Source organism: Fistularia commersonii, chromosome 25 (genome assembly GCF_037954325.1).
Source record: "Fistularia commersonii isolate RoL2024-O1a breed Wild chromosome 25, RoL_Fcom_v1.0, whole genome shotgun sequence".
In the NCBI taxonomy this organism is placed as follows: Eukaryota; Metazoa; Chordata; class Actinopteri; order Syngnathiformes; family Fistulariidae; genus Fistularia; species Fistularia commersonii.
The window spans coordinates 9,828,988-9,852,204 of NC_141308.1; the positions used below are offsets into that span (position 1 = coordinate 9,828,988).

Below are 23,217 nucleotides of genomic sequence, written 5' to 3' on the forward strand. Positions count from 1 at the left end.
CCGTCTTCATTTGCTCAGCCGCGGGGCTACTACGAGAAAATTGTTTGCAGTTCTCCAACCAAATTCCGCCGCTTGTTTACTTTTGATTTATTTATTTTCTTACAATTGTACCGTCACGCCAATGCTACCAGATGTAGAATTGTTTTCAGCAACTACATCTTTGATGGAAAGAAATTGTATTCATAAGATAATTCCACAATATAAATGCACATTTTAGTCAATTATGACCATGAAGATAATTATTAACATCATTCTTTATGTTTTTAGAAAGCAGACAACACTTAGAGGATGATGTATCTCTGATAAATTCTTTGAAAAGAAATGTAATTGTCTTCTCCCACAAAACTTTTGAGTATATGGGACAGCAGTCCATTTCCATTATTTTAGGCAAACGACATTTGGGAAAATCCAGACTTAACTCTCCCACATTCAAGACGGTCACATTTACACAAGTTCAGATAAGTTTTAATACAAATAAGTATTGATTTCTGCCATCGAAGCCTCTATAAAGATGATTAAAAGAATTTTTAGTTATACAAATTATGACATTATCTCTGGTAACCACAGGGAGGCGATGGAGGCAGATCCAGGGGCCTGTCTTATTTTAGACGGATATTTGAATTTCATTCCTGCTGAAAATGTATTTAAGTTTGATGTATATGATGGTTAATAACACGAGACTTCTTTTCAATAAATCACATCATATAAATCATGGAAACATTTGTTTTCTTATTTAGTGATGTTTTAAATTTTTTTGGTGCATAAAACAGTATCAATGTCTTGCATTTCTACCCCTTGAAACCCACCAACTTTTTTTTATAGATAAGCAGGTGGCAGAACCATAACTTGATTTACAATGAGGGAATTGACAGAAATATTATATACTTTGCGTCCAGTCTTTATTGTCTCTCATTCCAAAACAGGCCATACTACAACTGTTTGTTTTTGGCAAAAAACAAAAAAACGAAGAATAGATTATAGCAGGAATGATGGCTATTCATATGCTATATTAAAATGTACAATTAATTGTCAGATCAACTGCTTGTTGTCTTTCCTCTGTGGCAACATAGATATATGTGTTAAGTTCACAGTTATTTCAATGACATGCTCATAACATGCACATCAAGCTAAGACAATTTACATTTCATATATTTCATATATTTCTTATTCTTCCTCCTTTCCACTATTATCTATTACTGTTATGTTTTTACTTGAAACTCTGGCACAACAATTTCCTTCGGGATTAATAAAGTTGTTCTCATCTCATCTCTCATCTCATCTCATCTCTCTCATCAAACCTCAAATCTCAATTAAAATGTTTTTAGGGTTTGATCAAGCTGTGATGTCATATGCAAAACAATACAGGCACAATCACTATTACTGTTTTGTTGATAGGAGGTGGCAAACCACAATTTTCCACCAGTATCTGTTCATCACCCGAGAAGGAAGCTAGATATTTGATTAAGAAAAATTTAAATACAAATTTGAATAAAATCTGCATTCTTGTGAGCTTCTGCAAGTTGCGTTTTTTTATTCCAAATTTAAGGTATTGTACCAGGCTCTTTAAAAGGGATGGCTCCATCTATTGACCGTGGTACAGAGTTGCAGCATTAATGTTTGCTGGCTATACTGCAGGACACTTGACCCATTTGAGGCAGCAGATAATTTTAATACTAACATTATCGTACACGGTTTAAAAAGCATAATTATTTAACGGCTTTGTGTTTTAGATGACGATTCGAGACAAAATTTTGAGTTGGATTTATCCAGTTAAAAGTAGCTCCGCCCAAACGGTCGACCGCAAACAACGAAACGAGCGCTCCCACTGTCAGCTCCATTTGAACTGCGCAACAGCCACTCTGCCCATCTCATTGGACGAGCGGATAATGACACACGATGACAGTTAGCAGCAGGTTGCCTGGTTTGACAGCATCACGCTTCACTCGGGGAAAAGCTAGCGTTCACCGAAGCAACTGTCATTTTGATGCCCCGCACAGTAAAAGAAGCAGCTATCTAGAATAGATTAACGTTTGTCTAAGTACGGCGAGGATGTCTGTTCCGGCAGGCGAGGGATGAAGATGACACAAATGTTATGGCGAGTTGCATCTCTCTGGCTATGCGTTGGTGTTGTGTGTCGGTAAGTTCAAATTTCTTAATACATTTCCGTTCGAACAGTTTTGTGTTTAATTTCACAAGTACACATTAAGTGCGAACTAAAAATGACAGGTACACGCCGCAAGCAATTCTGTCCTGGGATAAATAAAAGTACATCACAAAAGCTAAGGGCTAGCTAGCTAGCGTAATGCTGTGATGTGGCACCTGGCTGACTTCTGGTTTGTTGACATCGTGAGTAGTTAGCATGGATTGCTGACCTAGAAATTCTGGCATAAGATTAACCAGCTGAGGTACAGGCTAACCCTGCATGACCAGTCATTTACCTTTAACTCGTCACATTTTACCATTAATATTTCACATATTGTTTCCCATGGTGTTCTTTGTCGTGCGTTTTTGTTATGTATTAGACATTCACATTTTAAGTTGTATGATAGCAGAATAAATGTGGTAAGACAGACCGATAGATAAGCACACGTTTTCTGGCAAGCAGGTGATCTGTCAGTAGCAGTTGTTTCCTGTGTGTCATCATATTTTCGGCTGGCAAACATTAGTCACCGTTCAGTTACACAGATTTGGCTCATCAGATTCTGACGGGATTAAAGGCCTTTCACGTCAGACGTCTTGAACGACTCATGTCGAGTCTCTGTGGCTAAATCTGATCGAACACAGCAAAGCCACCAGCGAGAGATTATGTGAAGTGATTATGTCCTGATGTTTAGGATAGTAAGCAAACGTAATACTGCCTGACTCTTGCACCGCACCCACAGAAAGGGAGGGTGGAGGGAGATTTGACATTAACATCCATGTGGGTGATTTTGACCTGGCCTACATTCTGCTGCATCACATAACTCTCACTCTGGAGCGAAGCTTTGAGTGTAAGCACTTGACTTTTAATATGTGATGCCCAACCAGTTGGCACACTACATTTAATCAAGCTAGTCTGATAGGGATCAGGTTGTGGATGTACATTCAGACTTTACACATGTCATTTTAGGTTAGAATGAGTAACTTGATTAAATGGTTGGACTTGAGCATTCATTAACATATTCACTGGTGGATTTGCCAAGCAATAACAGTGGGTTACGATACTGCTAAATATGTTCTCAGCAGCCAGTAGTCTAATCGAATAATATGAAATGAAAAAGTTGATATAAAAAATGAAACACAGCAGTAATGAATGAAAGAAAAAAATTGCCTTTTAAGTGTAAATAAATAGACTGCTGTTATAAATAACTAATACAGACCTTGTGGCAAACTCTTATCAAAAAGTACAATTAGTGCATTTTATATCCTCCCCATAATGCTGGAAAAATGGTAATTCGGAAGTTGGACTTCTCAAGGCCTTTGTTGAGGTAGACTGTGTGTCGCAGGCACTGATAATTTAGAAATGATCAAGTATCCAAGTATCTTATAAAATTCCTGAAGAAAGTATATATTTTGGTTTACAATCAAACTTTTATACACATCTGTAATTAATATTTCTTTTTTTTATCAAGGTATTTGCAAAGCCATACTGGAAAAATTATATTGAATAATACAAGAATATTGAATAAGACGAGTTAAATTAATAGTGGCTAGTGTCTGAGGTGTGACTGAAAAGCTAATGAGACTCAATGTGTGACTTGTTCATTGCGCTGGGGTAACATACATTAAAACTCATTCTAAACATACCACTGTTATATCTTACAGCATGCTCATTTGTTGCCAGAGGCAATGAGTTCTGTCATACACTGTGATGAAAATGACAAAAAATGTCAGGATGCATCTGTTCGGTACCCTTTCTGGAGTATGTTATGCCTCACATATCCTGTCATTTTATGTGTACTACTCTCCAATGAACACTCAATGATTATTCAGGAAGCAATGGCTCTCCCACTTTTATTTTCTTTCGGGGGTTTAATCACAGCTTTACAGCTTTCGGCTTACAATCGGGAAACAAATGTCCTGTTGTTATTTGACGTGTCTAGCCAGATCAGCATAGTAGTTGCCCAAGCCAGCTCAACAACCAAGTAAAATTCTTGATCCGAAATCCCGAACAGTTTTCAAATAATAGCCTGAGTTGTTGACCAGGTACACTTGCTGTGAGACTACAGGAACTATTTCCCCCACAGGGCATTTTAATTTCTGTTGTGTCAAGTATTGTTTTTCCTTTTATTGCTGTTTTCTTGCCTGTAGAAAGAGACCCTGGCCCATGTAGAATAGCAAAGTGTCAGTCCACTGACTGAACGGCACTGTTAAAAATAAATGTTGTGTGTGTGTGTGTGTGTGTGTGTCTGTGTGTGTGTCACCTGCATACAAAAATGACAATTAAATCAAGTGGTATTCCTTTTTGACTTTTCAAATCCCTGTTTCTGTATTTTCACAGAACAGATGACTGATACAGTGTAATGTGAAGCACTGAAATTAATGCATAAAATTAATATATTAACAATTGTCTTGTTGTTTGCTTGAGTCATAGTTTTATCTAAGGTGTGTCACTTGACAACATCCCCTGACTCTGCATTCAGATAAGATAAATTGTCCTCAACGGTCTACAGGACATCTGTACTCCATCAACACGTCACCCTCCCTCTCTGTATATATCACTGCAGTAAAATATAAACGTAAATGTTGCTTTGTGAGATTCAAAATTCCCATGTTTATTTTATTCACAAATTGATTCACTTCTTTGATGCTAGTTCTTGGGCAATTGTCTGGCAGGTACCCTAGTTGTTATGTTGGTTGCACAGAGTTGGATCAGGAGCCCCAAAGGTCCGTGTCCTCATCGGACATTGAAGAAGAGCCAAGAGAGAAGCCTCATCATCATGCAGTAGGTGTACCACACTGTCCAGATGTTGAACAGATTTCAACTAGGGCTGGTAAACAAGGACAAAAAAATGTATACCCAGTGGCACAATTTGAAAATTTCTATGACGGTGTCTGCTAGAGTATTCCAGATACCAACACAAACAGATTGTATCTCCTACATAACAGTGAGAAGGTAGATCGTTTTCATTAGAATGATAAGTACAGTGGATGTAACCAGTTCACTGTATTGATTTTGACTTCTTCAACTGCATATTGAAACCTACTGTCATGCCCTAACACATCTTTGATGGATTGATTGATTCTGCGACTAAATGACCTCCGTCATGATGTATCTACAGGTTGAGGAGAACTCTGCTTCACTGACCCATCCATTGTCAGAAATAGAGCAGTTGCTAGGGGATGACCAGCAAAAAGAAGAGCAGACAATCCCGCAGGAGGACAAGAAGGACCAATATCCAGAGGTGAGATAGCCATTAATTTGAAACATGTCAACTGTGTTTGTTCAAAGTAGTTCTGAAAAATGATAAAATGAAATGGATGAATGAGTTTGGTAGCATAGTTCTAGTAATGACCAGTAAGTCCACCTGTTATCAAGGTAGAACCTCCTCTGCTAGAACCAATACTTAACCACACATTAACTGGTATTTTTAGACATCTTGGGAGGAGCTTGAACAAATTGCTTACGGGATATGGACGATATTTAGTTTTTCAGATAAAACCATACTTTTTGTATCTGTCAAATACTGTTTTGGTTCTAATCTGGCTATTTTCTGTCAGAAGATGAACTCTTCTCAGTTAGGTCATGGATAAACCCCAAGTAGTTTTCAGTGGTTTTAGAAAATATCTAAAAATGTGTGTTGGAACAAAAAGGCAATGACAACATTTTTACTAGAATACTGAGTACACTGTACAATTCTATGTGTTACAAAATGCAAAATTACACATTTGCATAACTTTAAGCAAGATGAAAAAAAAAGTGTAATCTTTAAGTTAACATAAAAATCTGTCAGTTAAAAAAACTGAAAAGTATGCAGTTAAATACATTAAAGGCCAACCTATGTATCATATGTTTCACCTTTATTATTGATTGATCAATCTTAGGACGTTTGAGTCGATTAGGTTATCTGAATAGCTATGGAATGGATGAAGTATTTGACTTTCCAATGAAAACTCAATTATCTCTTTGCCTATCAGGTATTTGGGGTGGATGATGTCACTGTAAATGTAGAGTTGGAGGCAGACAAGGAAGTTTTACACCCTGGACCAGGACCTGACCACGGCTCAGAAATGTCAACTTCTGAAGTCTTTGCTACTCAAGAACAAGAATCATCCCTTTTGACTGCAATTGCTGACCCTGTCTCTGGTTTCACAACCGAGGATAAAGATAGCTCCGCCATCCTAAGCCCTCAAGATGACATCCCAAACAGGCAAGATTTTATTGCCTTCAAGCTCATAAATTACTTTTTCATCTTCCAGGTTTTGTGATCCACTTATTCCCTGTAATTTATCTCAAAATTCCAAAACATGGTGTTATATATTCACCTCTTAATTTTGGATTTCTAAATATGTTCCACGTGTGCTCAAAATCATTAACAGATTTTTCAGTGGTGCAAAACACATTAATGTCCATTTATTTAAAAATCACATTTTTTGTTTGAAGGATATTTGAACATGTATTTTAAATGAACAAGAAACTAAACGAAAATGTGCTGGACCCGGAAATTAATGGAAGTTACTAAAAACAATGATAGAGAGATAGTTTACCTTGGAATTAGATGATAATTCCTTGACATTTTAAATTTGGTTTAAATAATAAAGGTCCTTACAAAGAAGACAGAAATCTGGTGAGAATTTGAATGAGAAATACAAGAAAGAGATAGTGCCTGAAAAATATCCTGTTAGTTGATCTCTGCAAAACACTCGGAATCCAGATGTTGTTGTTTCAGCCTAAAAGCATTGTTTCTGTAAGAGGGCGTTATTGTGATGTTTTCTTGCCAATTCAAGGACTAACGAAAGTGTAATGTGCCTTATTGCTACATCTTAGCTTTTCCCATGATGCTCCTGATGTAGCACCCACTGAGGTCCTTGAGTCAGACCTGCCTCCTGCTGAATGTGAAGAAGAGACAAACCCCTTTGACAATGATAGGTGAGTGCTTGTATTAATCAGACCAGTTCTTAATAAAATAACAAAAGTTACCAAAAATCTGTCTTTCTTAGCTATTAATTCAGTATTTTCTTGAACTTGTGTGGTTGTCAGTAAAAAGGGTAACATTTATTTACAAAAGTACTGTCCCTGTATCATGGTGATACTGTGTCATACTGTCCCACAGCAACCCTCCCGTAGTTTTGGAGAACACGTCTAATCCTTACACACCAGGTACTAAAACTCACCCGGATCCTCCTCCAGAGGCCGATCAGTATCTGGAGGCGCCAGATTTGAGCGAGCAGGTAGGGAATGTGGTCACCGCACCGAAATATTTTTCTCTCCCACCTCTGACTATTAGAGGTCCCAACTCTCATGTCCTCATTATCTCTGTCAGGACGTGAGCTCCCCTGTCGCCACAGACACAGATTCCAGTGTCAGCGCCAAAGATCCAGAGGACATTCCCACATTTGACGAGTGGAAGCGAAAGATGATGGAGGTGGAAAAAGAAAAAAGTGAGATATGCTTGTTCTCTGGATTTGCTCCCTCATAAAATTTTTACGTGAATGACCGTTCATGCCAAAGCCCAACACTGATATGTAGGATTATAAATTTACTACAGTAATAAATCATTTGACATTTGAGCTGCTTCATGCTGTTGTAGAGCAAATGTCGGCTTCTAAGAGTGTTTAATAGTAACAACCCGATGTCAATTTAAAATCTGTAAGATCGAGAGGTAATGTTCAAAAGTGTTTCAATCATAGCCATAAAGATGTAAAGATGCCGGACTCCAGTTATACATCAGTTTGAAATGAAAATACTTTTGAGTTTAAATCCAACTCTGTGTTTTAAATAGGAGAAAATACCATGGTGTCAGGAAGACATTGAATTAATGTCAATTTTGAAACTTACTGATAAATATTTTATAGATAAAATTCAGATTCACTGGGATAAATTAAGATGTTCTGATATAAGGCTCATTAGATTAGAGTAGGACAACTTCTTCTTTTCCTTTCGGCTTTTCCCCTCAGGCGTCGCCACAGTGAATCAATCTTCGCCGTCTAACCCTATTCTCTGTGTCGTCTTCTCTCAGACCAACTAACTTCATCTTCATAATTCACCACCAGCTACTGAAATGTAATGTCTTACATTAATATTTGCTCTACTTATCATTAACAGCTCAGTCGACTCATTCTTCCAGTAATGGAGGTTCTCATGTAGTAAAGAAGGTCCAGAAGAATTTCAATAACTATGCCTCAGTGGAGTGTGGAGCAAAGATTCTTGGTGCCAACCCGGAGGCTAAGGTAAGTAGTGCAGCTTACAGAGAACACGTTCTGTTTGGTTATTAACAATTGATGAAACAAGGCTGTATTGATTTCCCACTCTATTCCTCTCAGAGCACTTCTGCCATATTGAAGGAGAATATGGATGTATACATGCTGAATCCCTGTAGTCATAAAATTTGGTATGTAGCACACTTGTAATGGCTTATAAATGTATTCAGAGCAGCTTTCATCTTATTTTTAACTTCTAATTATTATTTTTGATATTCTCCCCCCCTCAGGTTCATTATTGAGCTCTGTGAGCCCATCCAGGTGAAGCAATTGGACATTGCTAACTTTGAGCTCTTCTCTTCTACGCCTAAAGACTTTCTTGTTTCCATAAGCGATCGGTAGGAATCACACCAGCCTTACCTCTTGTGCAGCAACCGTTCAATTTGATATACTGAAAATATTAACAACCCATTAATTATATAAACGATGTAGAATTTGCTGTCAGTGTCAAAACTAATTGTTATTTTAAAAATTTTCCAACACTTTTCTAATTAAGTACATTGTAGTACATTATCTGTCGCTTTTCCCTGCAGTCAATTTTGACTTTGAAATGTCACCTCTCAAATGCCAGTCAGCTGAAAATAAAATATATGTAAAATTATACAAAAATCATCTTGTTGATTAATTTACAATTTTAATGCAACTCAGGAAAAACTAAAGGAGGGCCGGTTTCATGAGGACATGAACTCATGGATATGTTAATCCCTTTATACCCTAAATATAATATACTATGCAAGTATGTTTCCTAAACCTGCAGTTGCTGAACTCGATAGCCTGTCATTTTGGAGGATTTATGTCCCTCATGACATTATACTGTTAGACAGCTCCTCCTCTCGTCAGTCAGATAAGGCTCCGTGCAACAACCTCAACATGACACCCATAGTAAGCACTTGTAATAACCCATGCAGTAATAATATTGTAGACGGATTCCAAGTCCTGTGCTCCTTTTTAAATGAGGTAACCTGTTAATGACCCAAATATCAACACATATGATTATATATCAGTTTAGTTAATATACTGTGCACGTGTGTGCCAACAACAGTAAAAGGATATTTGAATCACCTGATTCCATGCTACACATCCATAGGGGTGGAGAGTTACTGGTAATCTCTCGTCCCCTTCTTTGGTTTCTTTTTGTTGGAATTTTTTTTTAAGTCAATTGTTCTTAAGAACTGCATGTGGCAACTGCTTGCTAATGCTGAGTCTTCTGAATTCATAAAAAAAACCTCTAAATTAGAAAAAGATGTCCTCCATGCAAATATTAGGACTATAGTTATTTTTGTAAGCATGCCCCTGCAGATATCAGGAAACGGTCAACTGCCTACGTTTGATAACCTCCTCCCCCTGCAGATATCCAACGAATAAGTGGCTAAAGCTGGGAACCTTTCACGCCCGAGACGAACGGACAGTCCAGAGCTTTCCATTAGATGAACACCTTTATGCTAAATATGTGAAGGTAAACAACTATTTGTGTCTTTCCATGACTGCATTGTACCACATCATATTCTCCAATCATTTTAACCCATGTACATATGTCTTACTGTCCCAGTCTATGTTTGTAACTTTGGAGATTTAAAATGTATTTTATCTCCTTCATTGACTGACTGATTGACAACTGCCCCGCTGAACCTGTGGTCCTGTTTTGAATGCATTCATGCCGCTCTTAATGTGCCTCTTTTTTCCTTCTCTTGCTTCAGATGTTCACCAAGTACATAAAGGTTAGCTGTTGTTTCTTACAGAGGTCTGGGAAGTGAGCGAATGCAGTTTTAAGCTTGGGGTGGGAGGTGGGGTGATTAAGTTAAAGCCTAAACCTAACTGCTCCTAATCCATCCTCTAAAATAGTTTTATTAGTCATGATGCTTTTTTTCAAACTAAATGAAACAAAGCCACCTGGACCCCATATCACAAAGGAGCATTAGTTAGTAAGATGCAAAAGTGTCTTGGAAAAAAATGTACCATTAATTTTGGATTTGTCTGCAGCACCTGTTTTCTTTCACTCTGTTTAATGGATTTATAGTCACACATTTGTTCAGAGCGGTGGTTGGTTCTCCTTTAGTGAGGGATGTGGCTTCAGGCTTGCATGTTTGCACCTTGTTATCTAATGTTAGCTCAGCCAATTTGATAAGAAGGTACCCACAAACAGATTGAAAGAACTGGGGAACGCTAAACAAATCAATAACCATTTCGGTGATACCACTAATATTTGAGTGAAATCATTAAAGAGATCCTGGATACGTGATGCTTGCGTCATATAGGGCCCAGGTATCATTGAAATAATTAAGCTAATGTTACATGATCATTGAACTAAAAACATTGAAAAGGTATCTCATTTTGATTGAGTCACACAATGCACTGCAATTTGTTCTGTTTGCTTTCAATTAAAATAGTTGTGTTCATTGAAATCTTGTTCATTGAACAAAAAAACGTATTTATGGCTTTAAGCATTTTTTTTTCTTAGATAATAAACACAACGAATGGCTGTGCAGTTGGTATGAAAGACAATCACGTCTTGTGTTGTTGAAAAGTATCGGGGTAAAACCTGTCACACATCTGCATTACAAAATCTGATCCGTCATGTCTTTTTTTTCTTTTTTTACAGGTTGAACTGATCTCTCACTTTGGCTCTGAGCATTTCTGTCCTCTCAGTCTCATAAGGTATGTTAAATTCCAACAAGGTATCTTTCATAACCAAATCTTAGCATGAGGGATAAAACAGCTGGTTTCTCAAGCGTCCCCCCACCAGGTTTCCAATTGTGGAATATACTTGGAAAATAAGAGAAAATGTAAAATGTTGTGGAAATTGTTGCCTGAAAAGAAAAATCAAATGACTTTAACCATTAAATAAAATTTCGATATGAACTTAAAATGATCATAAACCTTCCTGAACACTGCAAATAATGTATATTTTTAAAAGGCAAATTGTCATTTAAACAAATATAAGGTTATTTTTAAGTTGGAATGCAGCTGAAATTCTGTTGTTTATATTTTTTATTAAGTAAATGCATTTACTTAATACTATAAGTAATTTTATAAAAACTTGAGCAATTGGTCGTGGGATCCTCTTGACATGGTATCAAGTGCCTAGTGTAATATTTGCCATTTGGTCATGCAGATTTTCACCCACCCACTGTAAAAATGCATGTGGGAACCAGTTGATAGAACAGCAGCTGTGCAAACTATAGTCAGATCTAGAACATTTTGTACACGAGTGGCAGAAACTGTTAAAAAAAAAAAACAGATATTGTACGACTGTTCAGAGCTGTGTTTAAATAAAAAGATGTTTAGACATTTTCAACTTGTTGCTTAAAAATGAATAACAAGAAGCTTGTAGACTTTTTCAACATACCACTGGACAAACTAGATTTATCTTTATGACTGACATTTTTTTCAGGGTTTTTGGCACAAGTATGGTAGAAGAATATGAGGAAATAGCAGATCCCTCTGAGAGGCCAGAGGATTCAGATGATGAGTTGGGTAAGAGCATCTCATATAAAGACAATAGAAAGATTCATGTGTTTTTGTGAATTTAACACCTACAGTAAAAGCTCTACTAGTTATGATCACTGTTTTATCAACTTACAAATCTTTTGGCTATGAAATTGATTCGGCCACCCATTGTTGTTTTCTTTTTTTTATTCACTACCACCAAACTTAAAATGGTCCCATATTTTCATAATGCTTGGATTTTTGACCCATCTTTCAGATTATCCTCCTGGATACACACCCGGGGAGGTCAAGTATCCAAACAATCTGATTGGCTCAGCCAAGGGTAAATACAGAAAACACAGAGTTTGTGGCAGTTTTGCATACTGCTGTTAACTTACTTTGGTGTCTTAATTTTTTCCCCAGATGTCATTTTGAACATGGTCAGTAATATCGCTGTTAATGTTCTCGGCGGTGGCCCTGAGATGCAAGGTTTGTCTCAGAATTGTGCAGGACATATTCTGTTCCGTTTCATAATGTTTTACAATCATCTGTTTTCCTTTTTCTGGCTTGTTCAATCTTTATAGGGTCAACAATCGTTTGGCGGTTTATTGGCACTTCATAGATATATCTGAATTGGTGTTATTTTTGGTGATTAAAAAAAAAAAAAGTCCAGTTGTCTATAAATAGTGTGATCACGTTACTATCCTTACAACCATGTAAATAAGTTTTTCATTTCTTTTTAGTTTCTTAGATGGTTATCTTTTTAATATTTGTGATTCACATTTTGCAGGTAACCTTTCGTCCCAGGAAGTAAACCAGTCAGAGCTTTCATCTCATCTTGAAACTACCCCTCCTACCATTTCCGACCCCCTCTCAGTGTGAGCATCTATCAAGAAACATTAACCATTAACTTATATAAATCTTTACAGTATCTCTCTTTTTAGTTAAACACACAGCAAAACCTGATATTACTAATAGACAATGCATTGTGTTTGAGATTTAATATCTATCTGAAGTCTTATTGATATCACTATTTTCATTTTATACTGTTACCTTTTTTTTCATCTCTTCTTCAAAATGTAATACTTGTTTTAAGTTCCAGGCCAGCACTTCAATCAGATGGAAATACCTCGAAATGCGTTGTAGTTCTTAAACATCTGATCTCATGCCTCTTGTCTTAGTAATGGAAATCTTTCTTTCTAGCTCAGACTTGGCCGAGGCAGATGTTTCAGTGGACTCGGAAATCCATGAAACCGGAGTCCCACCTTCAGAGCCCAGCGCCCCAGAAGCACTGACACCTCACCCCACAGACCAAGACCTGTCCTCCGTTGAAGAAAAAATTGTTTTCCCATTAGAGAAAGATGAAGAACCTGTCACCCCAACAATCATCCTCTTAGATGTAGACGAAGAATTGGAGGAAGGAAAAGAGAAAAAAGGACAGAGTTACTTTGAGGAAAGTTCGGATTACTGTGCATTTCTCCCTTTATTTTCCTCCACCTGTTCCTGTGCAGCTTCTCTCCGGGAGTATCTCCAGCAGCAGTGTTCAGTTCACCTCTTCAAACAAAGGAAATGCCAAACTAAAGACAGAGCGCAGAGGATTCCTTCAGTCCAAGCTCCTTCTTGGCATCCCCTACTGCCCACCTCGGCCTGCCCTGAACCCACACAGCAACGCGTTGAGGTGCATGAAAAAGAACAAGCTTTTGAGCAGGAGCCAGACAGTGCAGCCAGCCCATCTGAGGCATCGCAGCCTCCCGAGGCTGCCGCAGAATCTCTTACAGAGTCCATGTCTGACCCAACTCAGCTGGAGCCCAGTCAAACCTCAAACCTCCCCAAACCCAGTGCCACTGATTTATCCTTTGCCAACCCAACCACCGTTTTGGAGACACCACAGCTTTCTACTGACGAACTAGCAAAGCCTCCATGGCCTGAAAGCGGACAGGATGTACTCACTAAAGAGAAGCATATATCAGCTTTAGTTCCTCTCAGTAGCTCCATCTATGCAAAACCCAGTGCCACAATGGAAGACTCCGTGGCAGCACCAGCAGAAGAAAAGCCAGCCTTCGATCTTTTTCAGCCCGATATAAACACCTTAATCCCAATCCCTGATATGAGCGATCAGTCTCATTCTCTGCCTCCCTCTGCTGTAATTCAATTTGAACCGCACTCTGACCTACCAGTGGTTTCAGAAAGTGCTTCCACTGAGCCAGTCCAGCCCGCTCCAGACACACTTGGAGAACTGGAGCCCTCTGGTGGCCCTGCTGCCACTCCAGACACTAAAATGGAGGATCAAGCGGAGGATCTCGCTGCATCGCTGAGTGGTAACGGTCAGGGCCCTCGAACCTCCTCTCCCGGTCCCCCTTCCTTGTCTTCATCTTCTGACATTTACGCAGAAACCCCAAACGGCACTGAGCAGATTGGAAACCTGGTGCACGGCTCCAGTCAGAAGGAGTCCGTGTTCATGCGGCTCAACAACCGAATAAAGGCCTTGGAGATGAACATGTCACTCAGCGGACGCTACCTGGAGCAGCTCAGCCAGAGGTTAGGACAGGTGAAGCAGTGAGACTTTTATGGCGCTTACAGTATCTTCATTCATTTTTTTTTTTTTTTAATCCAAGGTATCGTAAACAAATGGAGGAGATGCAGAAAGCTTTCAATAAAACAATCATCAAACTCCAGAATACCTCCAGAATTGCAGAAGAGCAAGTGAGCAATGCAGTTTCAAATTAAAACAAAAATGAATCTGTTGATATCGCAATGAATTTGTGACTGCTTAATAGTTGTAGTTGTAAATTTGAAGTATGTTTCGCACGTAAAGATTTTTTGGGTGTATGATATGCTGTCTGTTTTATTCCACAGGACCAGCGTCAGACCGAGTCCATTCAGCTGCTGCAGGGTCAGCTGGAGAATGTGACTCAGCTGGTTCTCAACCTGTCTCTCAGAGTCAGTGAGCTGCAGAACGAGGTAGATGCAAGCCTTCATCTGCAACCAGGAGGTTTTCAACCTGGAATCAATCGGATTAAACTCTGTATTTTATCTTAACAATATCGTCAAGTTTCACTTGTATTTTTGGGTTAAATGGAGCTCTATCGTTGCCAAATGACAGTCAGTCAGCTTAAAAAAAAATCAGCAATTAAATTGTGCTCCTGTTTTCCTGATGTTCAGTACTGACGTCCAATGCCTCCATAGAATACTTACCTGGCAGGGGAGATACCATGATCAAGCAAATGGTTTACCCAAGACAAGGCACACTGGCTGTGCTGACCTCTGCAAATTCCCCAAATGCAGGAATTTTGCCTGCACAATTTCTGATAGTGGAGGACTGCATACATGCTCCCCCCTGACATTTTTTTTGGTTCCCTTAAATAGCTGAGTTGGTAGTGCGTAGGACATCCTAATGTTGCTGGCTCAAATCCGAATGAAGGATTCATATTGAAATCTGTTCCCAAAATAACTTGGGGTGGCGTTGCGCAGGGGGTAGAGCAATCGTCCTTGGAACTCCCCCTGGTGTCTCAAAAGTGTTGATAGCCAGGACACTGAATCCCCAACTGCACCCCTGGCGCTGCTAGATGGCAGCCAACTGCTCATGGTTCATCCATGCTGGGTTATATGCAGGGAGGGAATTTCCTGCAGGGGATTAATTAATTATTATTATTATGATTATTATTATTTATGATGTCATTCTTTGTCTGTCACAGGTGTCAGACAGACAGAGCTACCTGCTACTGTCTCTGTTGGTTTGTCTGTGTTTTGGGCTGGTGCTTTTTGCCAACCGCATCCGTTTCTGCACCGTCGCCCCTACAGCAGAGTCCGACTCGCCCACGCCCACCAGCTACTCTTACTGCTGCCCTGAAAGGTAAAAAACAACAGCAGCAGCGTCAGTCCCTTTGAGAGAAACCGAACAATAAATCCTGTGGATTTTTTTTATAACCAGTGGAGTAAATGGTCTTTATACGTAATATGGCCAAGAAAAGCTCCGGTTTAGATGCTGAACTTGAAAAATGGAGTGTCATCTTTAAATGGGCTCGTAAAGCTAATTGGCAGGGTTACAGTGCTGTGAATGGCTCCTTCTCATTAATGGCTTCTGCTTTATTGTTACAATTATTCACCTAGAGCGTCGGAGCTGGAATCTTAAGTAATCACACAGCCGTGACTCATGTCTCATAAAGGTGCCGCATGCGGCCCCTTCCCTCAACCATTACTGTTTCTTTTATAGGGACTTCTCCTCCTGCGAGGAAACGGGTTTAAAGAGGAGTGTGTCCTATCCACTCATCCACTCTGAGTCACTCAAGTTAGTCATCACTAAAGGTACAGCTGCACAAAGATATAATAATCAGGGTTCCCAAGTGTCTATTTAGTATTCCAGTCGTGCAAACCGTAAACAAACTTCATTTTGTCCAAGAACAATTATTGGAACATTCTATTATTCTATCAAAGCAACGCAAAACTGTGAATGCCACTTGTCTGGTCACATATTGAAAAGGATGAAAAATAAGACATGTTCCTTGAAAAATATTCACTTACTTGAAGGAATAACAATATTGATTGACTATTGATGACAAAAAAAATTTCAGGACAAAAAATGTCATTTAATTTCTTTCCTTTATTAATTGAATTGAGACTGCAGATTATCAACTACGTAACCTTATATATCAATTATAAATACACTACACACCCTTTTCATCCATTACAATGTCATCTCCAAAACCCAAAGGACATTTAAAATACACTGTTATTAACAAAAAAATGATACAAACATGCTTTGAACGTAGAACCCTGATAATTATTTAGAGGTTGATTCATTTTTGCTACAAATGAGGAAATTCTTTTCTCACAGATCCGGATATTCTCCACTCAGAGGAAACGCTTTGTCCAGCAAACAGAAAGGTAGATTAAATTCATTCACTTTGAATTTCACTATTTGTAAGGGGGGGCTCATTCATGACTCTCATGGTTCACTCTCTCCACATAGAAGAGACGGCGTAAGATGAAACCTGCGGAGAAAGTGGAAACTTTGACCCCATCGCTATTCTCCGCACCGGAGCGTTGTAACGGAGCTGTCGTGTGTAACGGCATCCCCGTCAACTCGTACCCTAAGCACCTTGCAAAGCACTTACTTCACCCTACTTTCAGAGACTCTCCGTCAGAGGGCAGCTCGGAGGGGTCTTCCCATTCAGACGATCCCTCCTTCTGTGGCATCACCACCGCTTGCTCTCGTATCTGTGATGGGCTCCCTCCTCCCAAAAACCGGGCGGAAAAACGGGCGTTAAGACGCAGGCGTCCTAAGCCTAGTTGTGCGGTGGTGGACTATCTTCAGGCCCCGCGGAGGGACAACAGCCAGTCACTGCCCATCGCCACTATACATGACATCATGAACAGGAAAACAGAACAAAGCTCTGGGACACTTGGGGTAAAAGTTGCTTACTCAGGTCCTGTCTAACTTAAAGTGCAGACAAAAAAAAAATCGTCACTGCTTCTCTAATGGCTAAACTCTCTTCGAGAGAGTTAATTTCATTTGTCAAAACTGGCAGCTTGATCCTTGAACACAAAGCAATCTCATCACACTTTATGTTCTGTATGTCTTTTTTCATTGTCAGATGTTTATATTTGTTATGTGATGAATCCAGAATGTCTTCCCAGCTTGAAATTAAAGCTTTTCCCAGTTGTTTGGAAACTTTGACTTAGCATTGACACAGGGCCAGTATGGGGAATTTATCTGCATCTAGCGTCGAGGGTTTAAGTTGACATCGACAGAATCTTCCCGCCTTTCCAGATGTTTCAGAGAACCTGTCGGCCTTGACGTCCTGGTGTGGTAACAGTAAGTAGCATTACATTATCAACTGTTCAGGAAAAGTGATGTGCAGCAAAATAATAATAGCCAGTCCTATAACATGTAACCAAGTGTCGATAGATAGCGTGATACCAACAAATCTTTACTGCAGTAAAGCAACCTGTCTACTTCCTATATTGCGGAGGTGATTTTTGACCTTTTTTTTTTTCATTGTCTCGGTTTCAACCAGGTCTGCAGCGTGACCTACTTTGACAGTTCTTAAAGCCCCACTAACCTGCCATCGAGATCTTTTCATCAGTCAGAATTGAACATTTAAATGTAGCCTTCAGCTAATGATAACCAGACTCCAGAAAGTTGGTGTTAACATGGCAACACAGTCCTGAACACTTAATGATGAATGAGAATAACTCAGTTCTTTAACTCCTTGTACTACAACGCTACTTTTTCTCTGACTGCTCGGCTTTTGGTTTTAAAACCCAGTTCTTCTTTCTGTCAATAGTTCAATCCATCCTGTCTATCAACAGCCTTAAGTCGATCTTGGGTTCTTGCCAGAATCAAAGACAGGTTTTTATATTTCGTGATTCAAGGTGCACCAGTCATTAGCCCTATTATAATATTTGATTGAAATTGAAAGTCGAAAATGAAAAAAAGTACATCTATTGTGTCATTGAAGATCGAAACCATCATTAAACGTAAAAGGACACGAGTGCATTCACATAAAACTCGTGGAGTGATCAGAAATTAGAGGATTGTTGACCCTGGCGGTGATTTAACATCATACAATTGAGTGTAGCATTGTTATTATCCCATTTATTGCGCCAAATTTTATCCAGGGGAAAATTTAAATCATGGCCAGGAAGGGATTTCAGCCCTTTAGGATAATGCATCCTCTCTAATTTCTGGCATTTGATTGTTTGGTGCGGATTAGCCAATTTGCATTGTTCTTTTTCCTTATGCTGTCAGGTTGCTCCAACAGATACCTTTTTTAACTGCAGTATACTGGGGGATAGATTACATAATGCAGTGTCGTGTTACATCATCTGTGACCACACAGGGTCAATTATGCACAAATAAACCGAAGGGCCTATCAACAAAAATAAAGGAAATACAGCGATTTATCACGGGTCACAGAGATTGCAGTAACAAGGTACTACTTAGATATTTGTCTGTGGCTGGATATCTCATTAAAATGAACCTCATTATTTTTTTCAGCAAATGGTTCATTTGGCAGAGCCCGTTAAGCTTTTAGAGGGTCGAAAGGATGTATGAACACTGTTCATTGTGTTATGAAAACCGGCAGAAAAATGCAGGCACTGCAAACACAGCACAGCACAATTACAGTCGCATCACAAATTGGGGGCTGGAAACCTGGCTGCAAAAATGATGCTCAGAAATCCCCTACATTTAAAATTGGAAAAAAAAAAAAATCCCATTTTATCATTGTATGTACTCTCTTTTTCATCTTCTCCCTCCCACTGAATGTTTGCGATGAACTGAAGTAGGATGTTCTAATTTATGATATCTCAAATTGTGTTTCTCCAATGCACAAAATCTTGCATCTTGCAGCTCAGAACCACTGATAATGTTTAAACTGATTTTTTCTTTTCTTTTTTTGATTCAGTATTTTAACCTACAAAAAAAAATGCATTTCTTATGTTTGTAAAAATTGAACAGTATTACAATTTTATTTCAAATCATCGCTGTGTATATAATCTGCGGAAGGCCGACGCAATGATGCAGTATTTGGAGTCTGTATGTTTTGGTCTTTATCTCTGTAGGCGTCCCTCCCGGGCTCTTCGGTTTCCTCCCACAGTCCAAAAACACACAAGAGGTTAATTGGAGACTCCAAACTACCCAGACGTGTGAATGAGGTTGTATGTTTATATGTGGCCCTGTGATCGACTAGTGACCGGCCCAAGGTGAACCGCACCTCGTGCTCAATGACAGCTGGAATAGGCTGAATGCAGGATAAGCGATGTGGATAATGAATGATGCTTTTACTGGCACGTTAATATAATAGCATTCACTTATTCCAACTCTGCCAACTGAAAGCCTTTTCCTGCACTATATAACTGGAAAGCACCCATTTAAATTGGAAATTAATACCATCATTGTTAAATATGTCTTTCTGTGAGTGATAGAAATTCTCCGGCACCTCCTATTTGGAGGTGAAAAGGTTGGATATCCTTGAATTTTTCATGCACCTGTGCACATGCACATATTTTCAAAATTGACCGTACCATGTTTAGTTAATGCACTAATCTGAATTTTTAGTAGATTAAAAGAAAAAGGATAGATTTTCACCCACTTGTATGAAATCTTTTTATAATGGTATCCAGCAGGTGGCAATGTTGGATAATATTGTTGTTGCACATTTTCCATGTGATGAGTCATTACTCAGGACTGAAGTAATTCGGTTCAGGGGATAATACCGCTCTCCACTTTACCAACTCGTTTGATTTTGCCTTTTTTTTCCCCTCCCTCCCTCACAAATCTACATTTTGTCCTTGTCTGCACTGTTAATGTGACTTTCAGGCTCTGGCACAACGCGCTTACTGAATGGAACTGCTGTTCTGCAGCTCAAAGTGCTTCATGGAGAACCGAGCTGCACTGCAAAATATATGTAAAGCCTGAATCTTCAGTCAAGGCAGGTAACATCCGTCATATGGTTGTGTTTCTCTGCTCAAAAATCTGGATTTATTCCATCACTTATACCGTCTCCTGCCCCCGGTGGTCATGCTCTGTCAGAGAGCAGTGGCGGATGTGGAAAAATTAGGTTAAAACCTCTTTATTTATGTGACCCGGGTGGGTAGCAGCAGTCTTTCAGAGATAAGCGTGGCTGATGCTCTTTTTTTTTTTTTTCCTCTCTCCCCCCTTCATTTTGTTAACAGAATTCCTAGGTTTCTCTTGCCCTGCCTCGTTCCAAAGATTATCTGTAAATGCAGGGCTGCAATCCTCTTTCCTCCCGCACCCTGGTTTTATCCCGGCTCTGTTATGGACTGAATATTCTCAGCCTGCTGTTGTATATGTATGTTTTGTATTTTGGCGTGCAGGTGTCTGTTACTGGTGTATCCTCCGTGGCGGCCAGTCCGCTCTAAAAACAGGAGTCTAGCCTCACGCTAGAAATGATCCCTTGACATTTCAGGCCCTGCTACATACAAACATCTTTTTTTTTTTCACCCCGGGGGGGAAATGCTGTGCAGTGATTCCTGTGGTTTTATATTGAAGTTTCTAATATCTGAACATGAACTAGATTCTCTAATCCTCACTATAGTTTTTACATTCATCTTTGAATTTTCATGCAAATCACTGCATTCATGAAACCAACATGAACAATAGCAGAAAAGAAAAGGTTTTTTGAATCAAAGTGAAACACCTGCTTCAGTTTAGGCTGCTGTGACTTAAAATGGGGAATCCAGAGCTTGAGTTGTAAAAAGTCTTTTCTCTCATGAGAACGGGCTGTAAAAAAAGGACTGAATGGACAAAACGCGTGCGTCTGTGCATGTGCGTTCGTGTGTGTGTGTGTGTGTGTGTGTGTGTGTGTGTGTGTGTGTGTGTGTGTGTGTGTGTGTGTGTGTGTGTGTGTGTGTGTGTGTGTGTGTGTGTGTGTGACTTTTCTGTAGCCCTGCCAGTGCAGATCTATACTTTCACAGTTTTTTAAAGGCTCAGTGGGCTCAGTGAACCCCCCAGTGGCCCTATCTACAAGTACACATCAGCCTATACCCAACGATTATAATAATAATAGTTTAAATATGATCAAGAATTGACTTGACAATTGGCAAATGAATTAAAAGACAAAAAAAATTACCAGGAAGGAATGCAATTTTTAATCAATCTTTTTAAATGGCAGGAAAGCTGTTTTTTTTTTTTTTTTGTTATTTTTAATCCGCTTTTATTTGAATGTTACTATCAAAATAATTTCAAAAAATATTCATGTAATTTTGCTTTTTTTCCCATTTTATTTTCATAAATTCGTAGTATATCTTTCTCTTTTCTCCCCATGCATTTTTACCAGCCAATGCGTTTGATATTTCATGACAGTTATATTTATAGGAGTAGAAAAACTGCATCTTGATTTAAGATACATTTACCCCCACAATATTATAACTAGCTGTATTGCTCACTCAGCAGTTGGACATATTTATGTTTTATTTATAATTGCTATTCTAATTTAACATAAGACATGGCTCCCCCAGCAGTGTAAGAGGCTACATCAAGTCTTCGACCCCGTCAACAGTCTCAAGCACCAAATCCAAGGACCAAAACGTGCTACAAAACTTCGTAGATTGCTCTCATCTTTGGATAGCTCTTTTCCTTTGAGCTGCAGGCGACCAAAGTATTGTTAAGGCTCATGTTTTTTTAATTCTGGCAGCCAAAGCGTTAAAAGGTGCACACTGGCTTTTTTTTTTTTTTTTCATTTCATTTGCAGATCACCATTTCTTCACGTCCCTTCCTGCGTCTCCTGATTGATTAACTCAACCTTTTTAATTCTATTTTTCCTCTCTTGCCCTTCAACTCGTCTACCTCCCTCCCTCCCACGCTCGCTTCTCCCTCGGAGAAGGAGGGGCGGAGGATTCGGTCGGCGTGAGCGTGCGCGATTGGAGGAGAATAATCCTTTGAGTGATTTGCTTTCTTAGATTTTAGTGTGAGAAGCGCAGGGAGGGGGTTCTTTGATGTTCTGCGGATACCATTTGAGACTGCAGCATTAAATACGGATTTACAATATTCTGTCAGGGATCCTCCCATCCCCTTTCCCTCCAGTCCTAATGAGTCTTATTGCTCATTTCCATCTTTCTTTTTTTAAACGGACCGCTCTTTCAATATCTACAGCAATTTCCTGCACATCCGAAGCCAGATATCATAATAAACACATTTGTACATATGATTTAGGAGCAGTTAAATCTTCTCCATGGTTTGGGCTACAATGGCCCCTTTGACAGAAGTGTTTAGCGGGGCGCTTAGCAAAAGGCCGATAAGACGTTGGCAGCCACTCGAAATCAATTCGGGCCGTGCCTCACCCTCGGAAAGCCCACCGTCGCAGAAGTCCCGTTTCTGCCGCCCCGGCGATCGGGCCTGAAGTATCCGTTGAAAGAGCCGTGGCAGACATGCCACATTTGATAACCCTTCGGTTGGAGATGTATGTATATGAATAACGTTCTCCTTCGGGGAAGCCTCTGCCCAATGTTTCATGGATTTATTTCCTCTGTGTCTTTCCGTCATGTGACATTTGCCACTGTCTGATTTGACATGCGGAAACACGAGGTGTTTCCCCCGACAGTAACACGCCTGACACACAAGCGTGGGGCAATAACGGATATACTTTCTCTCAAACGCTTGTATATCGTTTACATTCGCGTAGCACCAGCCAGCCCGGACGCGGACGTACAATATTGAGCGCCGGCTCGCCGCTTTCTCACGCGAAGCCAGCGCTGTTGAGACGCAGCAAAGACACACACATATGAGACATGACATGTTGACTAAATACGGGAAAGGATGCACAGCATTCAGCCCCGAGTAACCGACGATCATGCATGACATGGCCCTGTCACAGCGGCGTGGAGGATGACCTTTCCCCTGCCCGGGATGAGTCAAAAAGGTGAGTC

The 23,217-nt window shown here is 39.6% G+C and overlaps 1 protein-coding gene, 1 long non-coding RNA gene and 1 pseudogene across 3 annotated transcripts; all 3 read left to right on the forward strand.

Moving 5' to 3' along the window:
* The first annotated feature begins 1,935 nt into the window (after positions 1-1,935).
* On the forward strand, positions 1,936-17,497 carry LOC147219211 (SUN domain-containing ossification factor). Of its 2 annotated transcripts, XM_086172850.1 has the most exons (24): positions 1,936-2,137; positions 4,816-4,924; positions 5,262-5,384; positions 6,118-6,350; positions 6,968-7,069; positions 7,254-7,371; positions 7,464-7,581; positions 8,246-8,370; positions 8,464-8,531; positions 8,631-8,738; positions 9,751-9,856; positions 10,098-10,118; positions 11,000-11,055; positions 11,792-11,874; positions 12,104-12,169; positions 12,250-12,315; positions 12,617-12,704; positions 13,030-14,364; positions 14,442-14,529; positions 14,683-14,787; positions 15,522-15,679; positions 16,040-16,131; positions 16,661-16,710; positions 16,796-17,497. In XM_086172850.1, the coding sequence occupies exons 1-24, from the start codon at positions 2,073-2,075 to the stop codon at positions 17,261-17,263; spliced, it is 3,951 nt and encodes a 1,316-aa protein (XP_086028976.1). In that variant the 5' UTR covers positions 1,936-2,072; the 3' UTR covers positions 17,264-17,497. The 2 variants fall into 2 exon arrangements, with proteins under 2 accessions (XP_086028976.1, XP_086028977.1); XM_086172851.1 differs by lacking the exon at positions 10,098-10,118.
* LOC147219212 (U1 spliceosomal RNA) lies at positions 15,014-15,166 on the forward strand (annotated as a pseudogene).
* Positions 17,498-17,624: 127 nt separating the features above from the next.
* LOC147219213 (uncharacterized) lies at positions 17,625-20,189 on the forward strand. Its single transcript, XR_015108722.1, has 3 exons — positions 17,625-17,641; positions 19,393-19,485; positions 20,150-20,189. It is a non-coding gene; the product is annotated as an uncharacterized LOC147219213 (long non-coding RNA).
* Positions 20,190-23,217: the final 3,028 nt, after the last annotated feature.

Bases quoted from the DNA above. Each gene is read 5' to 3' on its own strand.
- LOC147219211 (XM_086172850.1), top strand. From the start codon at position 2,073: ATGAAGATGACACAAATGTTATGGCGAGTTGCATCTCTCTGGCTATGC. The intron at 4,925-5,261 runs GTAGGTGTACCA...ATGTATCTACAG, and splicing joins AGAAGCCTCATCATCATGCA to GTTGAGGAGAACTCTGCTTC. The intron at 10,119-10,999 runs GTTAGCTGTTGT...CTTTTTTTACAG, and splicing joins TGTTCACCAAGTACATAAAG to GTTGAACTGATCTCTCACTT.